The sequence below is a fragment of the Dermacentor variabilis genome, chromosome 5, assembly GCF_050947875.1.
Source record: "Dermacentor variabilis isolate Ectoservices chromosome 5, ASM5094787v1, whole genome shotgun sequence".
NCBI lineage: Eukaryota > Metazoa > Arthropoda > Arachnida > Ixodida > Ixodidae > Dermacentor > Dermacentor variabilis.
Genome location: NC_134572.1, coordinates 48,639,023 through 48,665,130, shown reverse-complemented (window position 1 = coordinate 48,665,130; position 26,108 = coordinate 48,639,023). Strand labels below are relative to the sequence as shown.

General features: G+C 44.7%; 1 protein-coding gene across 2 annotated transcripts in view; it reads left to right on the top strand.

Moving 5' to 3' along the window:
• LOC142582555 (cytochrome P450 3A24-like) overlaps window positions 1-26,108 on the top strand; it is a 71,802-nt gene that overhangs the window by 13,178 nt on the left and 32,516 nt on the right. The window contains exons 3-14 of one of the 2 annotated variants that reach the window (XM_075692404.1): window positions 311-363; window positions 3,622-3,718; window positions 5,647-5,763; window positions 9,516-9,604; window positions 9,730-9,875; window positions 12,008-12,123; window positions 12,197-12,341; window positions 15,884-16,044; window positions 17,277-17,368; window positions 18,079-18,222; window positions 18,341-18,503; window positions 19,145-20,128. In XM_075692404.1, coding sequence (XP_075548519.1) covers window positions 311-363; window positions 3,622-3,718; window positions 5,647-5,763; window positions 9,516-9,604; window positions 9,730-9,875; window positions 12,008-12,123; window positions 12,197-12,341; window positions 15,884-16,044; window positions 17,277-17,368; window positions 18,079-18,222; window positions 18,341-18,503; window positions 19,145-19,222 — 1,401 coding nt within the window. In that variant the 3' untranslated portion in view covers window positions 19,223-20,128. Of the gene's footprint in view, window positions 1-310; window positions 364-3,621; window positions 3,719-5,646; window positions 5,764-9,515; window positions 9,605-9,729; window positions 9,876-12,007; window positions 12,124-12,196; window positions 12,342-15,883; window positions 16,045-17,276; window positions 17,369-18,078; window positions 18,223-18,340; window positions 18,504-19,144; window positions 20,129-26,108 lie in introns of those variants that run through there. The other variant, XM_075692406.1, reaches the window with a different exon arrangement.

Here is a 26,108-nt window from a genome sequence, read left to right as displayed (position 1 = left end):
GCGGCGCCGATTCTGCGGCACTCATGCGCCAAAGTTCAGTCATAGTTTAGTACTCAGTTTTCTCGATATACAGTCACTGAGAGCTTTATGCTGCAGGAAATTGCAGGGTAGAAATGACAATCTTATTTCCCATGTTTATGCAAATACACCTCGCTTTTATTGACAAGCGCACGAATTCCGGCTTCACACAGGAAACGTAGCCGGTTCAGAAGATGTTGGCATGGAGCCTTGCCGTAATATGTAATGAACAAAGAGGCATTAGGATGCCAATTTCAGGTTTTAATATCCTCAAATTTTCTTTAACTTGCAGGCCGTACACTCAATTGACAGTGAGCGGTATCGTAAGTATGGAAAGTTCTTCGGGTAAGACTTGATCCTTTCGCATTTCAGAGTTGTGACTAAAAAAAAATGTAGTTTTGAAAGAACAAAATGCAGCAGGAATCCCTTTGCACATATATTTGATGCAAAACTATTATTTGATAATAACCTAGAGAGTAGAGCGTAGAACTTGAAGTGTAGAATAGCAGAGCGTAGAAAAGTGATTTGTTACTTTTTTTTTGCAGCCAAGCAGTAACTGTGATTAAGAATACTTGAAAACGGGAAGGTTAACCTTCTCGTTGTTAATTAACATCGAAAGTGAAATATCTGATAACTCTGTTCTTAAAAAATACTGTAAAGTTATTCTTCTAAGTTATGTGTATTTTGTTATGTATAATTTGCTCATGATCTCTTTATTTGTCGTTTATCTTCATTGTGCACCAAAGTAGAAAGCTTATTGCGTACCTGTCCACGGACACACAAATGAACACTTCAAAAAAATTTGGAACTGTCCACATCCATTAAAAAAAACGAAAATTGTGCGGTTATGAGAATTCCAGGGCATGTACGAGGACAGTGCAGTGATGTAGTGATGCGTATGTAGTTATGCGTGTGCACGCTATACACATGTGGAAATTATCTAGGCGCGTTGCGGTAAAATATAAGTTTGGTTAATTGCTTGCTCGATCCATTTAGAGAAATGAAAGAAACGTCGTGAACGAACTACTGCGTGTACAGCTTTGAAGGGTTGTATAAATACGCCCACATCTCAAACAAAAATGCTGACGACATTAAAAAATCCTAATATCGATGAAGGAGCCAGATTGAATAATCAACCTTGCACTACTTAGATGCGCCTCGGCGCCTCTAGTTACTCTCATTGTAAGTTGATTATCCTAAAGTAATTAAGGTTACCAAGATTACCATGATTACCAAGTGATTACCCCCATCGTAAGAGAACTAATCGCTATATGAAATTTAAAATTGCTTTGCAGGATTTGCGTTAGCACTTGAAAGAACTTTATTCTTCAAAATTGGTCAGGTAATGAAAGGTGTCAAAACAAAGTGTTTATTAAAGCTCAGCGGGAGCCACAACAATGCCCGTGAGTAGACAAATAATTTTAAAATTGTCTCTGTGATACCATATTCAGATATATTCAGCGGAAATTTTTTACACTTGTAGTTCGGGTCATGTATACGCACTGAGGCACGCGTTAAACGTTGGTTTCATTTCGGGTTGGAAAACATTAACCTCGGAGGGTCATTTGCAAGAATGCGCGCTTTCATGGTCGGTGATCCTGGAAACCGCTGTTCTGAGAGAGAGTCACATGCTCCGCTGGTGCCGGTGGATCCGCGGCGACGCTTTGGTTGGCGTTCGGAAAAGTACGCATGTGACAGCAGAGGCGACGCTACCAGTAAGATTTAGTATAGCGTATTGCAGCCAACGTAGCGACTTGGCGTCAGTGTAGCAGCCCTGGTTTCTCAGTGGCTATGGTGTTGGGCTGCGGAGCACGAGGTCGCGGGATGGAATCCCGGCCACGGCGGCCGCATTTCGATGGGGCCGAAATGTGCAAACACCTGAGCACATAGATTTAGGTGCACGTTAAAAAACCCCAGGTGGTCGAAATTTACGGTGTCCTCCACTGCGCCGTGCCTCGTAATCAGAAAGTGGTTTTGGCACGTAAAACCCCATAATGTTCTTTTGGCGTAAGCGTTGCTCGACACACAACTGCGCATGCCCAGTACCTAAGCGACTCTGGGGCTCTTCCCAGCATACACTGTTTACAGACGGGGGATCAGGTTCGGAGGAACATGGAAGCTTCCATAAAATTGACTGCCATGCGCTTCGGATCTCTCGTCGCTGTCCTGCCCTCTTCAGCCCATTCTATCTGAAATGATGCATGTATTTGCTTTAGATTTGTGTGACGATGCATTGAGCAAAATATTAGGGACAATTAGGCAATGTTTCGAAGATTAGTTTTTGATTTTTAGGTGATTTAAGCTTAACAGGAGCTGCGTGTGGCATCCCAGATATTGCGCCACACGTTATAAACCACGCGTAAGGCTCCCTCCATGACGTTTACCGCCAACCCGCAAGCACGTCGGTGAAGGGGCACTAGGCACGCGCACTGCCAAACCTCAGAGGCAACGGATTACCAGTTTTTCGCATATATGGTGTCACAACCTAAATTTTTATGAGCTGGTTCACGCTAGCGACGTTGGTACTGTGCGGATACAGCGTCTGATGAAGTTGATATTTGGTGCGTATTTGATTTGCGTGCTCGTAGCGAGCCTTTAAATCTAGGTGGCGTTGCAGCTGTTTGCATTCGCAAACAAAAAAAAGGGCATTAGCCTTCCACTCGGTGCCACTGTTCTAACAAAAACTCATTCGCACCGGGCTCTGTGGCATACAATAAAGTTACGTCGCTCGCTAACGCAGGGATATTACGCTACGTTGAAACAGTCTATACTGTTGCGCTCCCACCACACGAGACCGCATGAACTTGTGCCGGCCTAGCAATTGTTTCTAGCAAAGTTTCTAGCAATTGTAGAGTTTCCGGCAAAAATTACTACAGGGAACTTCAGCCTTGCAATCGATAGATGGCTAGCAAATACATGAATTTGCCTAAGCTTCGTGCTAGTGGCTTCATACGTTCGCGAGGCGTTATCATTTAAGTTGTTTTTTCTCAATCAATCAATCAATCAATCAATCAATCAATCAATCAATCAATCAATCAATCAATCAATCAATCAATCAATCAATCAATCAATCAATCAATCAATCAGACTGTGCTAAACCCTGCAAGGAATTATGCATCCATGACGTACGTAATGATTCTGAATGATTCTATTTATAATGCAACACTTTTATTAATGTGATTCACTTGCCAAGTAGGAAAGCCATTTTAAGCCAGAAGTGCGAAGTTTAGGCAAATCTATCTATTAACCATCATTCGCATGCTGACTGAACTGTCATAGTTGCAGCTCCTGTAGACACTAGCGCTAGAGCATCTTCTAAGTTTTTCAGGAAACCCCCTCAAGAAAATAATCTCATCAACGTGCCAGTAAAATTTCGAAGATGCATGCGCTTTGTAGGAGCACAGTGCACTTCAAGGAATAAAATGCCCTATAAAATTGGTTTGGAACGGAGGCACACAGTTAACGATGGAAACGCGCTGAGATTTCGATTCGTACAGTGCGCGTCTCATCCGTGCTAAAAAAGTGAGCGCTTCGAAAAGAATTTCGTGGCACTCACGAATATTCGTACCGTTGTTTATTTTTCATTAACATCTTCACGCGCAGGGCCTTCGAGTCGAACAAGCTCATTCTGTTTGTCGCCGAGCCCGAATTGGTCAAGCAGGTTTTAGTAAAGGATTTCCCATCACTCCCAAACAGAAGGGTAAGTATTTCCTCGGAGAGATGGTAAGCAAGTTTCTCGCTGTGCAGTCTGAATAACACAGCCTGACAAAAAAAAAGAATGTTTACGAGGCAGCTTTGGCACGGCCCCAGCTCCGATGCCGTCTATTCAAATACATGTAAAACGCAGAAAGGATTTTCCAAAACAATACCTCGACTGATTTTAACAAAATTTGTTGCACTAGATAAGAAAAGTTAACTTATAGTGGCTTAAGAATGTGAAATGTTGATTTAGGGCCTGAATTGTTTAGAATAATTTCCGAAAATTGATAACTCTGAAAAAAAAAATAGAAACACGAAGTTTAGAAATCCATCGTTCTGCAACAAAAACAGATATCGCAGTTCTAAAGCGGAGAAGCTTGGTTCATCGATTTACAGCTTACGTAGACTTTTCACCATGCTTCCAAGAGCTCTGCAAAAGCCGTATTGACAAATAATAAATATACTGCCGAGGAGTGTATAATATTTCAATTTTGTCCGCATCTGATGTATTAATGAATGCAGGCTTCAGAATTGTGATACGTCTTCCGGTTCTTGAGTTGCCAAAGTTGTAAACCAGATAGTTTCGTTTTAGTTTCATTTCACTAAATTTTATATTCATCCATTTCCATAAAAAGATCAACTGCGTAAAACAAAATTCCGCTTCCAGCGGCCACTAGCGTTTAATTTTCTCTTTGAAGTGTAACGAACCTCATCTAATTCGTTGCAGTGGTTGCCGACAAAAACGATTTCTCCTTTCCATGTATTTAGATAGGAGGCATGGAGGAAAAAGCCTTCTCTTAAGTTCATGGTTCTCGCGCAGCGAAGGAGAATGACGAGAAAAGAAGCATAAAGCTTCAGTTACAGGTAAAAGAAACAACTGACAAGAAAATTCACGTATAACCAAGGGAAACTTATTTATTATAAAGAAAAATAAGAAACTCTCACTACGCCATCGTATTAAGAACGACACATGCTAAGAGAGACAGAGAAAGGCAGGAAGGTTAACCAAAGGCGAGTTTCCGGTTTGCTACCCTGCACTGTGGTGGGGGATATAGGGGTTGTAAAGACGACAAAGAGTGAGAGGAAAAAAGTAACAACAAAAAAAGGAAGAAGAAGCAAATAAAAAATGAAGAAAACCGGTAACAGAAAAGGCGTTCCAATCACAGACGCTCACACAGTTCGGTAAATCACAAGAAGTGCAGTAGCGCTTGCATGGCCTCCTGATGCGATGTTCAGCTAAGCAGTGCTTTATGATTATGGGCCTTAGCGTTTGGGCATTGCAGCACTTTTCTAACGCAGTAAGCAAACGTTAGCGATCTGTGTACAATGGTGTATGAGCATGCAAGCCAAGTAATATTCTGCCGCGAGCAGCGGGGAGTGCACAATCTCGCAGAATGAATCTTTCAATCCCACCTGAGGTTTTCAAGACCCCCTAACATACCTTGCCTGAGACGCCACGGACCAGAGTGCGACAGCCCATAGACGCAGGCCATTGGGCAATCGTTAATGATCACCGGTTATTCCGCAATTCTTCAATCCTCTAGCAAACAGGAAAGCGCAGTCGTTGACGCGTCCCATCCGACCCGTCGCCGCTCCTGTGTAGCATTGCGGCACTTTTGTCAGATGCGGAGATTGAAGGTTCACCATGAGTTCAAGGCGTAAAAAAAGACAACATAAGACTGTCGAAATAGGCAGGACATTGCTGTCGTTTGTGCCCGGGCTAAGGGAAACGTTGGCTTGAGGAAGAACGGGAAATTGGGAAGAACTGTGCTCTGTATACATTTCCATTTTCATAAGGTAAAATTATGCGGGAATATAGGCACTTATCAAAAGCCATCGAATTCATTTCAGTGTGTACTCAGTTTTGTAGAGAAGCTGTCGCACCACCGATTTTAACTGTAGATGGCAAGGTCAGTTTTTCTATTCCAGATATTGAAGTTTCACGACCCTTTGCTGGACAACATGATGAACATCACTCCTGTTGAACAGTGGAGGAAGATTCGACCAGCTGCGAGTCCAGCATTCTCCACTGGAAAGCTGCGAAAGGTGATTGGTGTTGTCTCTCTCGTGTTGTGACATTGCGCACGCCGAGGTTTTATGACGACGTCGTCTGAACTGACACTGCAAGCGCGTACTGCAGTTCTGGCCAGCATTGATGACAGCTTCCTTTGAATGCTATATAAGATGACAGTTTCGATAGAAAGTAATGGAACGCACTTGCAAGACGTCTCTGCGACTTGAAGCCCTCTACTATGGGCAAAGAAAAAAGAAAGAAAGCTTATGTTATCCCTATGTATACGCTTTGCGACCTCGAACCTATGGAAAACGCAGGCTGTGTTACATGCAGCGCATAAGGTAGCGTATTTTGTGCGCAGGCGACCTTCTTAGCGATTTTCGAACCAATCAGCTCAGTCGCCATCTTGTCTGGACAACAGAATAGATTGCATCCTTGATGACGTCGATCCTGAGTTGTGTTCGCTATGGTGTTCGCGAAGCTGTCTCATTCACCCACCCCGTCAGAACTGGAACGAGAATTAAGACGGTCACTCTCCGCTTAGCTGTCTATTTAGTCATCTAGGTGAATATTAGAAAACAACCCAAATAACAGAGAAGCAGGCCTTTGTTAACGCTATTAAAACATGGCACAAAATCTTACGTTGAAGAGAGAAATACAAAGAAACCATTGTACGTGACGCACTTGAGTGCATCATGTGGTATTTTTCAGAAACCTTAATTTACTGAATGTCAAGCAAACTCTGGCAAAGATTACAGCCTATTAAATTAAAAAAATGCGGCGGTCAATTTGACAATAGCGATTTTTTAAAATTTACATTCACTTGCTTTTTTTAAATATAGTAATGTAGATTGTTAGCGCAACATGAAGGTGCAGTAAGTCGGTTTCACTTGCTATTGCTGTGAAGAGGTGGAGCGGATTAAAAGTATTTCACTAATGTTCCATGAACTCCTTACATATAAAGGAAATCGACTAAGTTGGGCAAGAAAATAAAAACTAAGTACATTTTTCTAGTGTAATATTTAACAAACGCAAGGTATAAAAATAAATAAATTAAAGGCAGACTCGTGGCGAGTTCGCAGACGCCATTTTCTTTTTATGCTTTGACAACGAGCCCAGAAGAAAGTGCTCCAATATTCTGGAAGTCAAACACCGATCGACACACAATTGAGGGATTGAGTACTTATACCACTAGCCTAGATGAATGCTTGTAATAATGAATAAAATGCTTGCCGGCTTCTTTATGGGGGACGTAGGGTAAGGGCAGTGGTATTTCTTTTTTTTTTACTTGCGTTGAGCTACTTCTGACATGTTAATTTCACGTTGTCGTGACGGTGAGGAAGCAGACAGTAGCGAAAACTGTGAGCAACGAAAGCTAACTGTTTTTCGGACGAAGCTGCGTCCAGTGACATTTAAGGCATAACAATAGCGGCAAGCGCACTCAGCTGTCGTCGAACTCTGATCTATGAGTCAGACGCAACGTCTATTTATACATGACTCGTCGAAGGTTTCAGCATAATCACTGGTGCTCCCGTACCTGCCAGAATGTACGACACTATTCGTGTCGCGCATGCAGTCTGATTAATCCACGTTCGCCGACAACACAGACTGCAGGTAGAATCGGCTACGACAGTCGAGAATGTTCTGATAGATGCAAGTGCCTCTTGCGCCGTGCGATAAGCTTTTAACATTTCTTAGCCGATGACAGGAAACGAAAAACGGGGGCGTGCATCACTATTATTTCAGCAGCTAACGGAAGGCACTCGACAGAGTGACTGTACAGAAACGATGCTGAAACGATGATTCAAAAGGTTTGAATTTCCTTCGAGTAACGGACAAGAGGAAAAAAAAAACAGCATTGCCAGATCTTGCATTCACGTTTGCAGCGCGGATTTCAAAAGCACTTGCAGAGAAGGAAACAAGTACACCGAACGAGCGCTCGTCCAGTCTACTTGCTTCCTTCTGTGTAAGTATTTTTCAAGTCCGCCCTGCAACAGGAATGCGATATCTAGCAACCAACTAGCCCACCTCATCTCTTTGATTAGCATTGCCGCAGGCGGTCGCTTTCTGATAGCACGATAAATTAGTTAACGTGACTGGTGATAAGATTTGTGTAGTACGTGCCTTGAAGAAACCACCACTCGTTCTTAATGATAGCAAGTGAGATTAACGTTTTAAAAACAAGAGCAAGGTCATTTACCACATCTGCTGACTCCCAATGCTGTTTATTAATAATACGCCTATTGAAAAAGTTTCCCATCATTATATCGTGTTCTTTTCTTCTCTTCTGACATGTTGACGTAGCAGCTACGCTAAAACATCCAACTCACTTGTATTCATCAGACCTCCCTCCCTCCATTTCTCAAGCTGATCGCAACAGCTGAGCGTAACACTAAAAGCACGTAGTTCGCTACAGCATGATATATTTCTTGGGTGGCAGTGTGTCTATAGTTCCGGCTTTGAGATAATATTTTTATTCCAAATGTGTTTTGCTTAAATATGCACACAGAAACAGACCACTACTCGGAATGAAAAGTGTGCCACTGACAGGCTCTCGAGGTTCCCGGGTTCTCACTTTACCAAAAGACTCCAGGCGATGGTGCGGTGCCGATGTTGCTACAGGCGGGGTTAGATTGGCTGACGTGGCAATGTAAGATATGCAAAACTATCTAAGTAGGCTTGCTGACACATCTTACTTGTCCTAACAAAAATGACCATTCCGCTGCTAGTAGCACTGCACTGATAAAGCTGAGCAGCACTTTTTGAAGGCTCGGACTCTGCGGAGAGAGGACATTGGCAGAAATAAGATTATACGTAATGTGTCGGATACAATAAAATGAATGAAACAAGTCCGTATGCTTACAACCTAATTACGATTCAAGACCGAGGTATGCCGTCTCAGTTAGGCAAGACGAGGTGTGTGGAGAAGCGCACTTGCGAGTATTGAATAGGGACGGCTGCTTTACGTGAGCGTCTCCTTTCATGTCATGACATGAATATGTGTTCATCACCTGCCGTGGTTGCTTAGTGGACGTAGTGTTGGCCTGCTAAGCACGAGGTCGTGGGATAGAATCCCGGCCACGGCGGCCACGTCTCGATGGGGGCGAAATGCGAAAACACCCGTGTACTTAGATTTAGGTGCACGTTAAAGAACTCCAGGTGGTCAAAATTTCCGGAGTCCCCCACTACGACATTCCTCATAATGAGAATGTTGTTTTGGCCCGTAAAACCCCATAATTTCTTTTTTGATATGTGCTCGTCATGATTCCGTCTGTTCAGTCCCTACAGAAAGGCAAGCAAAATGCGGGACACATATACATTCGTTACAACTGCTGCAATCAGCGCTAAAGCTTTTGAGCCGCTAGAATTATAGCGTGAGGCCAGCGCCACGTATAGGCTGCATATAGTCGGAGAGGTTGACTTGCTTTGCAAGTTAACTTATAACGGCGTGTTTAGTGATAATGGCAAGATGCTTAAATTGCAGAAGCCTAACAAACTAATCATACAGGAACTTGACAAGGAACTGTACAGAGAATACGACAGCTTTTCTAAAGGACCTTCTTTCTTGTGCACGTACTACTTGGAATCTAATGTTCTCTTTGGCTATAAACTTAAGAAGTAACCTAAGAGGACTCGAAAAAACTAAACACATTCGCTAACAATTTTTTTTACTGGATATACGTACAGTTCTAACTGTTTCGGATCTAATTCGTACAAGCGCTTTAATCGCCCCAGGACGACTTCTGGGTAGATACCTTATATTTCGTATTTATAACGAACGCAGATGAATTCGTTAATCGAGGACTGCGCAGTTCTGACCGCGGGACACCTGGAAAAGGCGGCTTCTAATCAAGAAGACATCGATGTGAAACAGTAAGTGCCTCCACGCTCTCAGCGAAGAGAAAAAAAAAATTATTGGAGCCCGTGTCAGCACGCGCACCTCTTTCAGCAATTTTACCTCGGGCGTTAAGAATGCGTTTATTATTTCTGCTGCGTAGGTTATTTGGTCACTACACATTGGATGTCATTGCGAGATGCGCTTTCGCAACAAGGCTGGACTCTCACTCTGACCAGGCCAACGAATTCGTGACCAGATCAAGGCAGGCCTTCTCTGCACGCATCACACCTCGCCTTTTATTGTTCGGTGAGTTTTGTGCTACGAACACGTCGTGCTGTTGGGCGTGAAGCTTGTTGCGCGCATACTTTTGACTGGCGAGAATTTCACTCACGAATATGTCATAAAGCTTTCAAAGTGCAATAAACAGCTTTAATGCCTCGAAATAGCCGCGTCGTTGCGTATCCTAAAGCAAGCTTTAAGACAGGGTTCAGCGCCTGTGGTCACGACTCCATAAAGTTATTGAATTCAACCACTATGCAAAGCCGCCAGACAATGAATCGCAGGTAATAATTGGTGAAATGAACTGTTCTTTTAATTGAAATGTAGAAATGGAACGGAAGCGGAAGATGAAAGCGGCCAAAAAGACGACTTCATTGCCACCATTTGAAGGCAAGCCTGCATCTTGCGCGTACGCGTGAAGGGTTCTACAAAACGAGCTACGGCGACGACTACCTCTCCGTCCACTTTCTTACGTATTTGCGTCTGTCTACTAAATCCAATCCTGGGAGTGTTTGCCGCAGCATCGCTCGTGATCACAGCGGCGGATGCGGAATATTATTTCCGTCGCAGGTGTCATGTAGAACTTAAACTTTAGTAGTGGGCAGCTGGTAAATAAACCAAAGCCAGGCTGACACAAACAAAACACGAAACAAATCAAGGTCTCCTGACTTTTCTATCTCATTTCATAGCGGGGGTCTCTAAGCGAAAGGATCTTCGCCGCCCGTTTCCATGTCCATGAGTGGCGCTCACTGACACTCCTAGGGCTTGATCTAGAGCACACATGCACAAATACAGAAGATAGTGGACGGAGGAACAGTCGTAGCCGATAGGGCGCTCCACTGGCATTTCGGAATATGTGTATTTGGCTTTCCCTGGTAGTATTTTATCTATTTCTTTCTTATATAATGTACCCGGCATTCTCCGAGTCATTACAGGGAGAGTAATGCTTAAAATATCACATATGCATTACACGATGTGATATGCGTACATTCCGTGATACAGAATGAGCGATCAACAAGGAACAACAAAGAAACTTCATTCCACTTTCATTTCCATTTTCGTTAATTTTTCTATCCTTAAGATTAAAGGAACGAATTATTTCCCCTAATATTTCCTGGGCTTCAACATCTGTTGGTTTTATGTGGTGGTAAAAAAAAAAGGAGTCTGTTAGTTCTCCTTATTTTTCTTGCTGAATTTTACAATGGCGCCCACTTCTTTACATTGTCAATGTCGCCACTGTGTAGCAGATGCAGCCCAATGGGGTAATGAGAAAGACGGCTTAAGCAGTGCACGCGAGTTTGATTTAGCAAGGTGATTATCAAAGCGTACGCTTTATGTGCCACAGTTTGAAGGTGCTTACTTCCGAGGCAGCATGAGTGGCTATCTCGTAGTCCTTTGTGATGGGAATACACACGTTGGTGAATTGAAGAAAGAAAGAAAGAAAGAAAAGAAGAATATGAAAGTTTTCCAGCTGATAGAGTTCTTTAGGAGACGGCTTGTGCGAGCGCCTTTGACTCTGTAGTGCTGTCCGTGCACCTCTCTCCAACGCCCCCCCCCCCTTCTCGCTCTCTGTCTCTCTCCATTCTTTGTATTCCACGTCACTCAGCGTAGGGCACAAAACCGGAGTCTTGACTGGTTAAGATCCTTGTCATCCTTATATATATATATATATAACCACATTAAAACCACATACCGGAATAAGTTTGAGCTGAGTTCGCGTTTATTACACACGACGTGTACAATTGAGGGAGATAGCATAAGAAAATCAATATTACGGTAACTGGATTGGCTGTGCCCCCCTGTTGATTGTTTTCTGTGAGGTATTCCCCTTTGGTGGCGACGATAATCCTTTGGCCACTCCCCATCAAACGCGTTAAAAAGTTGTGCGGGGCGAGCAGTGGCAAAAAACAAAGAAAACGAAGATGAATGAGCCGCGGCTTTATATAATTTCCTCTGTATGGCTAGCTCTCTTTAACGCTTTTCTGTCTACTAATGTGCACTACATTGCTCTAAATCCTTGCTAGCAGCCCCTTTGAATAGTGAAAGTGTGTTTAAGTAGAACATCATGTAGTTTTTTTCTTCTTTTGTTCATTTCTCGGATCAGATATAGTTATCCCTACTGTATATAGTAACCCAGAATGTTTATACCTCCATTTCAGTCCTATTTCCAGCCATTGCAAAAATGCTAGAACTTCGACCATTCAACGCAGACATCTTTCTGTACTTCAAGCAGACATGTCAGAACATCATTAAGGCCCGACAGGAGAATCAATCCGTAAGTAACATTTCCTCGGCGTTTACAAAGCAGTTGTTTCATGCGTGTCAGCTACCTCCTTTCTGCCCACTAGCGCCACGAAGACTTTTTGCAGCTTATGATGGATGCTCAGGAAGGAAAACTTGGGTCTACGGCAGAAAATACCACTGAGCGGGACAACCAGCTCTTCAACCTTGGCTCAGATGTCAAGCCACATACTTCGTTTTCGTCGAACAAGAGTAAGACGATTTTAATTTGTTTGAACTGTTGAAAAGAACGCGCATTTTTAATATGGGGTCATGCGCAAAAAAAAAAAAAAGAAAGACTGTGGCCATTACAAGAGAAAAAAGTCACTGCAGGATTGCATGAGAAGCAAAAGTGACCACCAGAAAAGATATAGGTTTGCATGATTCGTTTGGAGCGCGTGATTGACACGCCTAGCTTCAAGGTTTTCGCATCTGTGTTGTTCAAGCCAGTGCTACCTCGCATTGAATACCTGCCATTAAAGGGGGCTAAAGAATTAAATAAGTTGAGTTGTGTAAGCAAATTGACATTTATGCAATTATAAATACGCCACTTTTATCGCGAGGCGGAGCTTGATGACCCAGAAATTACGCAAAATTTAAAGAAGGATCGTGACGCAGATTTGAAGCTCCCGTGCAAACTCGCCACGACGTCAGAGATTTTGACGGCGTCCACTGGGGGCCTAACTTGTTTTTTTTTTTATCAGCAGAGACGGAATACACTGTATTGTAAAGAAGCCAAGCACAAAACTTGGCAAAAATAAATTTTATCTATAACGGAGTCTGGTGTGTGCGTGGGAATTTTGCATTATGCTTCACGATTCTCGGGTATCATTAAATGTATTTACATTAGAGAAATAAATGAGAGTTATATTTTAATATTTGCATGCTTTTAGAATTCGGGTATTTAAGAATTTGGAAACAGCACTTGCTCTGCACTACGAACAGAAGAGAAAGCTGTAACCTAGCAAGCAGCAGTTTCATTTAGGCAAAAGAAGTGGTCCACATTAGAGTTACTTAGAGTCGAGGAGCACGGTGAACCATCAAAACATCTATTGTTTTCAGGCGCTTTTCAGTACAGATCCGTCGACAACTCCTGCGCAATAAACCATACGTGTAATTAGTTTTACAGCGAAGCTGGTTATGGCTCGGGTTCCATGCAATTTTTGCTCTGCGTCAACAACAATCCGGGCTGATCGATCCTGGTGATAGTGCACAAAGTGTCCAAGCGCAATGGCACATAGCCTTGTGGACTCCGGGTAGTAGGCCCTAGAACCTGTAACGTGCCCTTCAACTACCCTTGTCACACCTGGGACCGAAAAATGGCGCAAGGATAAGAACAGAGGTATTCGAAAATGCTGTATACATTTTCCACGCAATCAAAATAACTTTGCGTCTTATTTGTAACTTTCCTTCATTCAAGGCAAGCCTGTGCGTGCGTGTTTCTGTGTAGATTTTTGTTTGTTTATTGAAGTCTTACGCGATGTCAGGCGAGAACGACAGGGGAACGTGTTCCCCTAACCTGGATGCCACATGCGACGATTGGATCTTAGCCCAAAAGGCCCACCCGCGACGGCCATGTCTACGTTCGCACCGCCCTCTCTTTCTCGGCGTTCCAAGCGCTTGCCTATCTAACCTTTCCTACCGCTCTTCCGTAGTGGCGGTTCTGTCGAAACGTCACGCATGTCTATTTTCCTCCGGATTCTTTGGGCGGTGGTCCCGTCGTCGGCGCAAATGTATATGAAAAACCAGAAAGACAAGCTGCCGTTCTCCATTTTGAATTTCACTTATCTTCTCTCGTCGTAATGGGGAGGCCGCGTATTGTCTGGGCTCCCGAGGAGCAAGGTGCCTACGAAGAACGACGTCCCGCATGAGCTTGGCGTTTTGTGGATTATCTTCATCGACTATCTTCATTGTGGACTTATCTTGCCGCCCGCTGGCGACGATCGCATTATCGTTTTTGTTCCTGCCGTCGCTCTTCATAGGAGCGTTGCTCCTCGACAATCCGGACTATACGCGAATATGATGGAATTCATATAATAATAACAGAGGTGATACGAGTGAGTGGGTGAATAAACATTTATTGGGTCCAGCAAAATGCGATAAAACGCGCACACGGCTAATCCCACGACGGGAATGACAGGTCGAGCCTGCCGGCCCGATCGCGGGCGTGCTGGAGGGCCAGGATTTGGTCCTCAAAGACGGGACTTCGCCGGAGCGCGTCCCACCCTTCCTTAGTGAACTTCGGGCCCAGTGACCCTTTGGGCCCAGTGGCTCTCTTGGCGAATTTTCGAATGAGGGCATTAAGCTTTTCCCGCTAGGATCTGAGCCAGTTGTGCATGGTGTGAGATACGGGACCTTTTCCTGAGCCTCCTTCGAGTTCACCAGACCACATCGAATCGCGCCACACCTAAGTAAGGAACGCAGAAGCAGATCTACCCCGTTCCCGAGGCGCGGCACGTGCAAACGAGTTGGCGTCCCCCACCTCGTGCGCGGCAGGTGGAGCTATTCACTGCTGGACTCTTACCGAAAGTGTAGCGAGAGCCTGGCACTGTTCCAGGTAACGTGGCACTGTTCCAGGTAAGGCAAGACGGCTGTAATGCACCGTGAAGCCCTGCCAGCAATCCCCCCATCCGCCTTTGTGAAGGCAGTTGCAGACCGGGAAGCCAATAGCGCTGAGAGAAGTAAGCCTCGGACAATTGGGGCCCAAGGAGCGACCCTGTGCGCTGGGTGTGACACAATTGCACGGGCGCCTACCATTGGCCGAAAATGACGACACCTGAGCGGGCTCGCCGATTGACCGAAAATGGCGTCACCTGAGAGGGCTCGCTGATTGGCCAAACGTGACGTGACTTCGAGACACTGAAGGGCTTAAAACCCAGAGACCGGGAGCAGCAAGGGAGCATTCCTTCGTTCATCTCTTTCGAGCTTCTTGCCACGGGCCGCAACGTCCGAGTTGCTGCCGGCCTGTAATGACTTTATGACTGTTAATTTCTTTGTACTCTCACTGTAAATAATGTAAATGAACCTCCAGTTTTTCATCTCAAAGTCCTCCTAACCTCGGCCAACTCCCGCACCCAGCGACAAAGTCCAAAATCTGGGGCACGGAAATTGGTATTTTCCTCCAAATCCTGACAATGGCCACGATGTAGGTGAAGTGACACAGCACAAAAGCGTTGATCAGCCAAAGCAGCTTGTCCTTCTTGAGGCCACGATTCATTGTCGGTCTTCGCGATGATCTTGCGCAACGCAGTGCCGTTGCCGCCACCTGATTCGATGAACATGTCCAGGACTCTGATGGTGTCGACCCTGGGTATCGGGTCACCGCTCCGAGTGAACAGGTGAATGTCACTTTCCGAAACCGGTTTCCAGCCCTTGTGTCTGCCGCCTTTTTCTTTTATATAAAGCAGAAGATCAGATTTGGTCGGGGAGCATATGAGTCCGGTGGGTAGCGCGTGCCCCGTGCCGGGCACGCGCTACCCACCGGACTCTACCCACCGGACTTGCCCTTCGCTACCGCCGGTGCACCAGATCGTGGTGATACGAGAATGTGTGTGCTTACCTTTCATCATGATGACCACCGATCGAGACATTGAATGCGTTCGTATTTTTGTTCAAAATTATCCGTCACCTCTGTGTCGTGTGTTAAACAGCTTCACTGGTCATCCACCTTTGCGGAGTGGAATGGCTCATTATTTAATTCTGGTTAATCACAATACAACTTTTCTGACACTGTCGACGTAAATGTTCGCTTGCAGCCCTGACTGAGGACGAGTCCATGGCGCAGTGCGTACTGTTCTTCCTCGCTGGCCATGACACAACCTCAACAGTGATCTCGTTCACGCTGTACTTGCTCGCGATTCACCCTGACGTGCAGGAGAAGCTGAGAGAGGAAGTCGACGAGTGTTTCAAGGTTCACGTACGCAGCCCGAGTTGTTTATTTTTTATTGAATTGGGCGTACTAACGCTTTTTCGTACTGACATCGCCAATGGATTATCATACATTAGCTAAAGTATTATAACGTCGGCAGTTTTTCGCTAGCTGTGTCACAATTAAAGGACAACTGATAGCTTCTGCATGTCGTGGGTTCGGTTACCGGCCGATGTGTGCGGAATGCAAGAAAACTTGTGTTCTTAGGTTCCGAAACACGTTGGCAATCTCCAGGTTGTGCAAAACACCCTGCCGTCCCTATCACGGCCTCTCTCCTGTTCCATGTGTTACTTCCAGTCGCTTAACTCAGTGAATGAACTAATAAAACATACTGAAATTCACGTTTCCATTCTAAATGGGACGACTTCGGTCATAACTTCGAGACTGGAGTATAGTTCATTCTCTATGTTTACGTTCAGCTTCAATGACATCCGTAATGTAGGTACTGAGAGACCGGGTACAAGGTTTTGCGTTTTACGCTTCTGAAGTTAAGGAAGCTTTCGTGAAGAATTCCCATTAAAGACGATATCGCAGCGTCCCCCGCATTTTAAAACTCCCTTTGAAAGTTGGAAATTGCAGCAGCTTATGCGAATGCTCTATAAGAGCGCTGCGTGTAGTCTATTGTTTCACCTGAGCGGCTTTCAGGATAACCATCCACGAAAAAAGAAAACGAAAAATATCTGAAGCTCCATGCACCAGTCTGTAGCGCGTTATGTAATACTAATACATTGTGCGAACAGGATTAGATAAGACGCTATGTTCGAGGAAGGCAAAATTCTACGCCTGGGAGTGTTGTAGTGTAGCTATTGACATATTAGGCGCATTTATTGTAGCTGAGCTACAGGGAGCTTTTAGAACCATGTGGTATATCGCTAATGTTGCTGTCGCACCATTCATCAAGCGAGAAAATAGTTATAAGACAGTAGTTTAAGCGTCGAGGTTTTATTACGATGTCAGCTACACGGCTTGTTCAGAGGGGTTACAGTTTAGAGAGGAACATGACAGAGTGGCATTCAACATTAAAGCGAGCGGAAAACGAAACCATTACACGACGCGCCCTAAATTGTAGGCTAGTATATCTACAATACTGAAGTAAAAGTTCTCGACATCCATGTGAGTGCAGCGCTAAAGATTTCACAATGAGATTAGGAAAATTTGAAAGTGACAGTGCCTCTGGCTTGGCTTCAAGGACATGCCGTTCTGCTCTATGTTGTATCCAGGGAGAACATCCGAGCTTGGATGTTGTCACAAAACTCAAGTACCTAGACTGCGTAGTCTCCGAGTCTCTTCGAATGTATCCTCCAGCGACGCGGTAAGACAAATCGTTACACTTTCTCATTGCAGATCAAATTCTCTGTAGTCAATGTGCCAACGGCAGGAAGAATGTGAAATGGGTGCCTTTAAAGGGACACTAAAGAAAAGCAATAAATCAGTTTAGGCTAATCAAGTACTTCTGTAAAACTGTATTTTGCGTTAATTATTAGAGCAGAAAAAGAAGGTAAAACTTCCATGTCTTGAACTTCGCGCCAAAACACCTGCACTGGTACGTCAGTGTGAAGTCGCCGACTTAAAAGTATATTACCGTGTTTGGGCCCTTGTGGCTCAGTAAAAGTTATTCCAACATGCTAAGTTCTGTCTTCGGGTCTTTTAGAATACACTGCAGTATATCTCAAAATGAATAAGAAGAATAAACCAGTCGTACAGAGACGCCGCCACGGTACGTTGTTGCGGGAACTTCAAGATGACGTCGCCACCCTCCTTCCGTTCCGGCGCCTTTTCTGGCTTACTAAATCTCTCACTGTAGAAGTGGCCTTTGGATAGTGTAGAAATGTGGTCTGCTGGCATAGCACAAATTATTTCTTCTCTTTAGTGTCTCTTTAATGCGGAACGTTTCTTTACCAACCGAAGCCCCGTTTTCAAATAGATGCCGGGCAACCAATTAGAAAAATAATTATAATAAAGGCAGGTTGTTAGCGTCGATCGGACTTACCGATCAAGTCTTTTTTGCGCGCTTATTTTCAGTATCGAGCGATCACCGTATGAAGACTACGTTCTCGGAGATACGGGAGTGAAGGTGAAGAAGGGCGAGTTGGTGGCCGTCCCTGTATACTCGATGCACTACGACCCACAGTACTTTCCCAATCCTTCAAAGTTTGATCCAGAAAGGTAAACAGAGAAAACGGCAACCTTGGAGTAGCGCAGCTGTGCTAGTTACCAATGGCGTCATGTGTTTGCATTTATTCTTTAGTTGACGAGAGTAATACGACAGGCCAATTTCGTGCAGGTTCAGTGACAAGAATGTCGAGTCCATACAACCGTACACGTACCTGCCATTTGGAGCCGGGCCTCGCAACTGCATCGGCATGCGGTTCGCCCTGCAAACCGTGAAGCTGTCTATCCTGCACACCATCCGAAACGTGAAGGTGGTTCGGACGGAAAAGACAAAGGTGAGTTCGGGTGTTTGCGCCAACTCTGGCATCTGGTGCGTTGCGGTGTATGAGCGGCTCTGATGAGTACACACGCATCAGAGCGAAGTATAATAGAGCGAGGAGGAGCATTGCTTGCTGCAGGTGGACCTATTGCCAAGCAGAAGCTGCCGCCGATTGCTCCGACCGAGCGCTATTTATCAAGCGCGGCAGACTCTGAAACACGTTGCCATACGTCTGGTAACACTGGGACATCTGATAAGAAAAGTGAATGGCGAGGAAGGATTCGAGCCGGGGAGCCACAGGCTTCGCGCTATCCATACGGCGCCATGAATGCTGTCCCCCAGGTGGTTCGCCATTCGCAGCCTAGCTATGCATCACGGAACTTTACAAAGAATAGACTTGAGACACTGGTGAAACACGCACATTTACTCATACGCCATGTTGTACGTATTGCAGGTTGCAATTTGCTCGTTACGTATGAGTAAGTTTCTGTGCATCGTACCACCGTGCTACCGTGAATTTAGAAATTAGCGTATACGAGTGTGAAGTGATGTTCTACTTCGGGACGGTTCAATTTGTCATTTCTGTGTAGTCGCTCTTGTGCAAGGGAATTTTTTTTAGAAAAGTACGGGCTAATGTTACTCTGCCTCTTATTTCAGGTGCCCCTGGAATTCCAGAACGGATTCAGCGTGCTGACAGCCAAGGACATCACATTAGGAATACGTAAAAGGGGCTAGCGATTTTCCTTTCTTTTTTCTTCCACAGGTCCTTGCGATTTTGAGAATAGGGTGAAGCTGACTGTGCGAACGGCTCCGTCAGTTTTTTTAGTAAAACATGGACATTTACAGCTTTACAGTTGCACAGTGACTTTGAGTTCAAGAACTTGATGCCATCCGGCCAACACGGAGGCATTCTTAGAAGATACGTCGCACGTGTCCTCACTTTTGGGTGAATCTTCATTCTTATTCTTTACCTCTTCCTCTACGTTTCTCAACTTTCAATGATTTTACGTACCTCATCCCTTAACGGAATGCAGTACAGCCAGACGGAAAATGCATTGGCTAACCTGCACGTCTGTCCTTCTGATTTTCCTCTTGCTCCACTCCTGTATGCATACGCTTTGTTAATACTAACGGCACTGTACGAAGGTGTGTCTATTGCGCAATAAATTTGAGAATGGTGTACTGCGCCAGTTGTGATTCTTTCTGAAGAGTCATTCACATAACATGGAAGGAGTGTTCATAACACTAAATACTCATCGAGCCTTGTATTAGAACTTTGCTGATGCCATAATGTATAGGCCACTGAAAAGGCTGGACACCTTTTTTTAGGAAGTAGGCGGATGCGATTGATGGCATTTTGTTTTGAACGGGCTCTGTGACACGCGATGCTCCCAAGAAGCCCAGGAAACTGATGAATGCGAAGTGTAATGAGAAATTAAGTCGGCCGCCATCTTTTCCTGAGCATGGCTTGTTCGAAATGGGAAGATGGTAAGGAAAGGAAACAATGCATCAGTTCAGTTTGAAGATTGTAATAAGAGGTTTGGAACTGTGTACCAGCACGGAAACAAAACATTATGTCTGTCACAGCAAAATATTGTTAACAACTTTGCAAAATACACACCTCTTTCTTCTGCAGCTTTATAGAGCTTTGTTTTATAGCGGTAGAATAGCATTTGCCCTATCCTTGAACGAAAAACTATCAACAAAACTTGTTTTAAAATTTTCTTCTTATATAGTTTACACACTAGCCTTCCAAGCAACGTAAGAGTCATGTTACGGGGCAGAAAGTGAGAAAACCACGTTGCCTCTGTCGAGTAGTGGCCGTATTCGTAGGTTGGTACGTTCCTTTGAACACGCCGTCATGGTTATTCTGAGTTCTCACGATTATATAAGTAATTCCATATCATGAAAATAAACCTAGCCTTTCTTGCTTTATAACCTAACTTTGTGAACGAAAATTAATTCTTTAGGCAAAGAACATTTAGCGTCCTAATTTTTGCACTAATCGTACCACACATTGCCACGCGAATTATAGCAAAAGCAAGTACAACATGCTTAAAAACAGGAATGTAAATCTACGTGTTAAAAAGTTGTAACGTCGCCCCTTATCAACTCACCTAAATGCGGAGTTTACTTGTAAAGGAGATGGATCGAAAGGTCCGACTCACCCCTTAATCTGTTTACTCCCAAGCGTTTCCTATGCGCGACGCCTACACGGCCGTGGTTCCTCATTGGCGATATATTCGTGCTGCTCAAAACAAGCCCGCAACCCGGCAAAACAGCTCAAAACAACCCGGCAGCGGCTGTTAAATTCTGCTAAGGGCAACGCCAACAATTTTTACCCACGCACACTTTGAGAGTCAACTCATCTGCCACTACCTCTGCTGTGCTCGTCCTGTGTTTCTTTCACCCCGTCCGTCGTTTTTTTTTTTACGTTGTTACTATTATGAAAGCTTACCAACTTGCCCACCTTTCTACTTTATTACCTCTACTACTCTGCCGTCCAAACAGGAGCTTTCGAAAGAGGAAATGAAAAGGCGTCCTTTCATGCAATATACGTATTTTGCTCGGCCTTGAGCGATTGGCCCGGTGGCCACAGCCGTGTGTCTTACCAAACCGTGACTGCTTGATGACGTTGTTAACCTGCACCTCTTTCGTCACTCAGACGGCAGCTTCGAGGTCACATGAGCTGAAGAAAGAACAATAAGGCGGTTCCCTCGAATGAGTAATTTTATCCCTGGTTTCATAAACACTCTGCTTCAAACTCTCAGCTGCGTTTCATTGATGTGCCAATGTGGCCACTGTCTAAGCTCCCAAATTGGTATAACAAGCATCTGGGGCCAAATCCACAAAGCTTATTGTTCGTAAGTGCTGTTTGTCTGCCTGTCTGTTGCGTCGTTGGTGAGTTGCAATGCGTCGCCAGTTCTGCGTGCAACCCGGAGCAAATGTGGACGTTCAAACGGTGACAATGTTTTCAGCCATGGAGGTCGAAAACCAAATCGACGTGGCGAGCAGAAAGCGAACGGCGCGGGCTGGAGAAAGCGGCTGCAGCCCAACAGAGGCACTAAAACCTACCACGAAGTAAACCTGATTTTTTTTCCAACATTCAACGAGCCAAGTAATAATAAATAAACTCGCGTTCTACGCGCCAAAAGCACGATTTAATTACGGGGCACGCCGTAGTGAGGGACTCCGGAATAATTTTGATCACCTGGAGTCCTTTAACGTGTACCCAATGCACGATATACGGGCGTTCTTGCATTTCACATTTCAGTGGGCCAAGACGGAAAGCCTCGGCCTGACCCCAAGGTGTCGATCGACAAGATGACTTATGTTCGCGTTTCTTCAAGCCTCCATATTAATGGGAATATTTTGCCTTGCGTCAGGTGCTTAGACGTAGAGCTTCAGATAGTGCATAGTTTGTGGGGAAGTCCGGTCTCTTTTGTGTAACGTAGCAGTGCCTATAAACGTGCTGGCACTCGTGTTAGTCAAGAATCTTGTTTTCTGACAAGGTACGATTGCTTATCTTTCGTATATGAAAATTATTATTATTATTATTATTATTATTATTATTATTATTATTATTATTATTATTATTATTATTATTATTATTATTATTATTATTATTATTATTATTATTATTATTATTATTGTGCTGCAATATATGGCAACGCCAGAAGGTTTCTTTACGTTCTCCGAATTCTCAATGAACTCCTAGACGTTATACTCACTGCGACCTCGAAGCGCACTCTACAGGATATGTTAAACCACCTTGACTCGGGTAAGTCTTTCTTTTTATTTTCAGCTCTTACCTCATTTCTCTGTTATACTATCAAGTATTTTTCTGTTTCTATCGCGTTCACTAGGTAGTGACGAGTAATTTCAATCTTGTTCAATGCCTTTTACAATTTTTCTCTTGCCGATGTTTTTGGGGGCTCCTTTCGCGCAAGCCTCTCTGTGGCTTTGACAGACCACTTATTTCAATTTGCAAACTCAAGATGACAATAAGAAAATATTATTATTATTACTTAGTTTGCACATATAAATAAATACAATGCCAGAGAAGAGGAAGACAGATAGCTGGCAACTGCTACCAGGAGAAGGGCTTGGCCTACCGGGTCTAAAAGAGAAAAGGTACACAGAAAAATAATAGTGAGTGAAGAGGAGAGACATTAACAGTGAGAAAAAAATAACAGAAAATTCGCAGTTCCGGCCGAAAGGCGAACCACCGATTGCGATAGCAAATTAGTAGATAGACGTACGAAGTAAGGATAGTAGTGTTATCGGCCGTATAAACTTGTAAACATTCGCTTACTAACTAAATTAGCAATGAATGATTTTGTAAGCATGACTCAACGAGGATGTAGGAAGAAACAGAAACACAGAGACAGCGCTGTCTTTGTGTGTCTTCTTTTTTCTACGTCCTTGTTCAGTCACGCTTACACATTACACGCTCACGCTTACACACGTCTACTACGGGCGAGCACCTGCTCCTCTCACAGTTGATCCTGGGATAGCTTATAACGGTCGGCACGATGACGCCGGAGGTTTAACATAGATAACTAGAAACAACGAGACAAGTTTCCATCTGCCCCCTTGGCTTCACTTGATGCCAAAAGGTCGGCGAAGGGTAGCAGTGGTTGCTTGCGTTGAGCGTCGCTTTCTGGCCTATCTGCCAGTAAACGTGACGGTGAAAAAAAGAAAAAGCGTACGGATCTGTTCGAATTACAAATCTTCCACAAACCACCGAACGAGATTCTCAAAACAAGCAAATAACTTATAAGGACCCCAGAAATTAAACCGACACATCAGAAATATATACTTCCGAAATATACTGCGGAAGTCGATAATGCTGTTGATGAAGGCGGCACAAATTATATTGTAGACATGCTTGGTAGACGACACGACAGCCTGCCATTGATGGCGGCGCAACGACGACGGCATGACAACGATGGAGATGATGACGTCACAGATACGGCGGTTTCAGCATGTCCAAGACGGTGTCACGACAACGGCAATGACGACAACGAAACGAAGACAGCGTGACGGCGATAGCGCGATAACGGCTGCAGCACCCGCGCTTTCTTCTCCCGCTCATTTGCGCCATGCAGGTTAGATACTCCTCCGACCGACCGCATTAAAGTGACGCAGACCCCACACATTGTGGGTGCTGGTTTGAAAGCGAAACTGTGGTGAGCCGACCAAGACGAAACGCAGCATCTCGGCAGGAGACGCGAAGGGGACTTCGGCGATGAAAGTCAGCGGAGAAACACGACACAGAGCCACCATGGAACACGGCATCTAAACGTCCAGACAACACGAACGCCGTCGCGGCAGAGGACGTGTGTCTGAAAGGGCTAGCTAGCCTTTGGCAGTGAACCCGCCCCTACACTCGGTTGCTCGAGAGCACGCTGCCCTTGATACCGGCGGCTTTGAAGAAAGCCCAGTCACAAGTAATCCCGAAGACGGGAGAGAGAACCAAGGAGAGCCCCATTCGTCTTGAATACGTCAAACCAACAATGTTAATTCGTAAGCCGCAGTGCACAAAAGCAAAAAAAAATGGCCGTGGAGATTCGACTTTGCAGGGGGTATAAGCTATTCTGGAAAACAAAATTCATGAAAAAATAATTAAGGTGCTAGCGATAACCCTAGAAAGGAGAGGAAGAACAATATCATTTAATGCGAAATCCCTGTTCAATTAAAGAAAAAATATATTGCGTCTTGCCCTAAAGATTTAAATTTGAGAATTTTCTTGCAGAAAGTCCCCTCCCCTCCACTCCAAAAAGAGGAAGGAAGACAAAATAAAAAAGATCGCCATTACTCAAACACAACAAATAAAACGTGAATTGCACTGCTAGGGACCCCAGGGACCCCGGGTGGTCAAAAATGATCCGCAGTTCTTTGCCTATCCTCTGCGGTGCCCTCTGCGGCAACCTATTTCTTCCATTATATTTCCATTTATATGAACGTTTTCTAAACAAATCGTAGTATAATTAGACCAAATAAAAAAACCAGTGAACTAGCATAAGAAACCGCCGGCCGGCATCGAAAGCCGCTCTTTGTTAACGTAATCTAAACGCCAAATTCCAAAGGCGTTTTATCTGTGCTTCGTTTGGCCATACCCACAAAGATGTACAGCGCTGCTGTGTGTGATGTGCTTCTGAAATTCTAACGTATTTAGCTCCTGCTCCTTTGGATTCACTTCAAAGAAATGTGGTCCGATTTCTCTACGGGGATCCAGAGGCAGGTATACCGTCTGACCGAGGCATCGGCAAACTTCACTCATGCAGTTTGCGCCCGAGCCTCCACAAAGAGTCAGCTCCTCCTCTTCATTTTCTCCCTCTGCTCTCTTTTTCCTAAATAGAGCGGGGCACATCTGGGGAACCGAAAACGCCGCTCCACCTCTTCAATCCAAATCACGCATTCACAATGCGGCGAGATCTGCTAGTCTTTATAACATTGGGACAATCTGCGTCTTTTTACCGTGCTATCGGCATCAAGATTTCGACCGCGAAGGTGACGTTCATGAAAAAGAAAGAAAGAATAAGTGGAGCACCAGATCCAATAGACGCGACACACGTCAGTTCTTTCTGACGGAAGTCCTCACGTGACACGACAGACCCTTACCTATATAAGGACGTAATCTGCTCAGATGACCGAATCGTTGGAGTAACATGCAACCCCTCTCAGTCACCCATGCAGCTGCACAAGCGTGCGCTTTGCGGTTGGTCTACTTTCCGGGCCGCCGGCGTGCGAATCTTTCGAGCGTTCAATTGCCTTATGTCTCGACGATGTCTCGGTGCTGACTCTTGCGAGAGCAGGTGCTGTGTCACTGTGTCTTGTTACCAGGCGCCTCAAGGCCACTTGTGCAGGACTCAACCGTCACCCAAATTTTAGCAATGACAGCGCCTCTCTAAACATCTGAGTGAAGACAGCACTTTCGCTTGATTCGGGTCATGGCCTTATTCATGGCCGGTTACTCCTGTGTCGTAAGTAACATTGACACCAAAAGATATAGAGAATGCTTAACCGGTTTAACCATTCAAAGGCATCCCGTTGGCAAAAGCTTTGGTTAGAGTGCACAAATGTGGCGCACTCTGCGCACATGTTACATAAAAAAAAAATGTTGGTTTGATGTCAATGCGAGAACTTTAGTAACGTTGTTTTCTGCCCAAGTTGGTTTATGTTGGCGGGTGCAAGGGTCCAGCGAATAAGAACGAACACAAAGGAGAAGGACAGGACAGTACAGGCGCTGAACTTCAGGCTCATCTTAGCGGAAGGGAGGAGCACAAGGAAAAGGAATAGCCCCTCCTCCTCTCTCCAGAAGAAACAGCGCAGTAGGAATAAATCATAAGGCAAACTACGTGGAACATATATTTCTTATTCCTCCTGACACGGACCTTACAAACAATGCTACAAGCCCTGCCCGCCGCTATTCTCCTTTGTCTGCCTGGTTTAAGTTCAAATTAAACATATAAAACAGGCTGGCGACGTCCGCGCTAACTTTTTACGATAGCACAATACGAGTGCTGCGCAAACAGCGAGCGAGTACAACGGAGTAAAAGCGCAGTAACAAAGCGCACCAGGTGTGGGTGCACTCCCTATTAAAAAAAAATAAGCA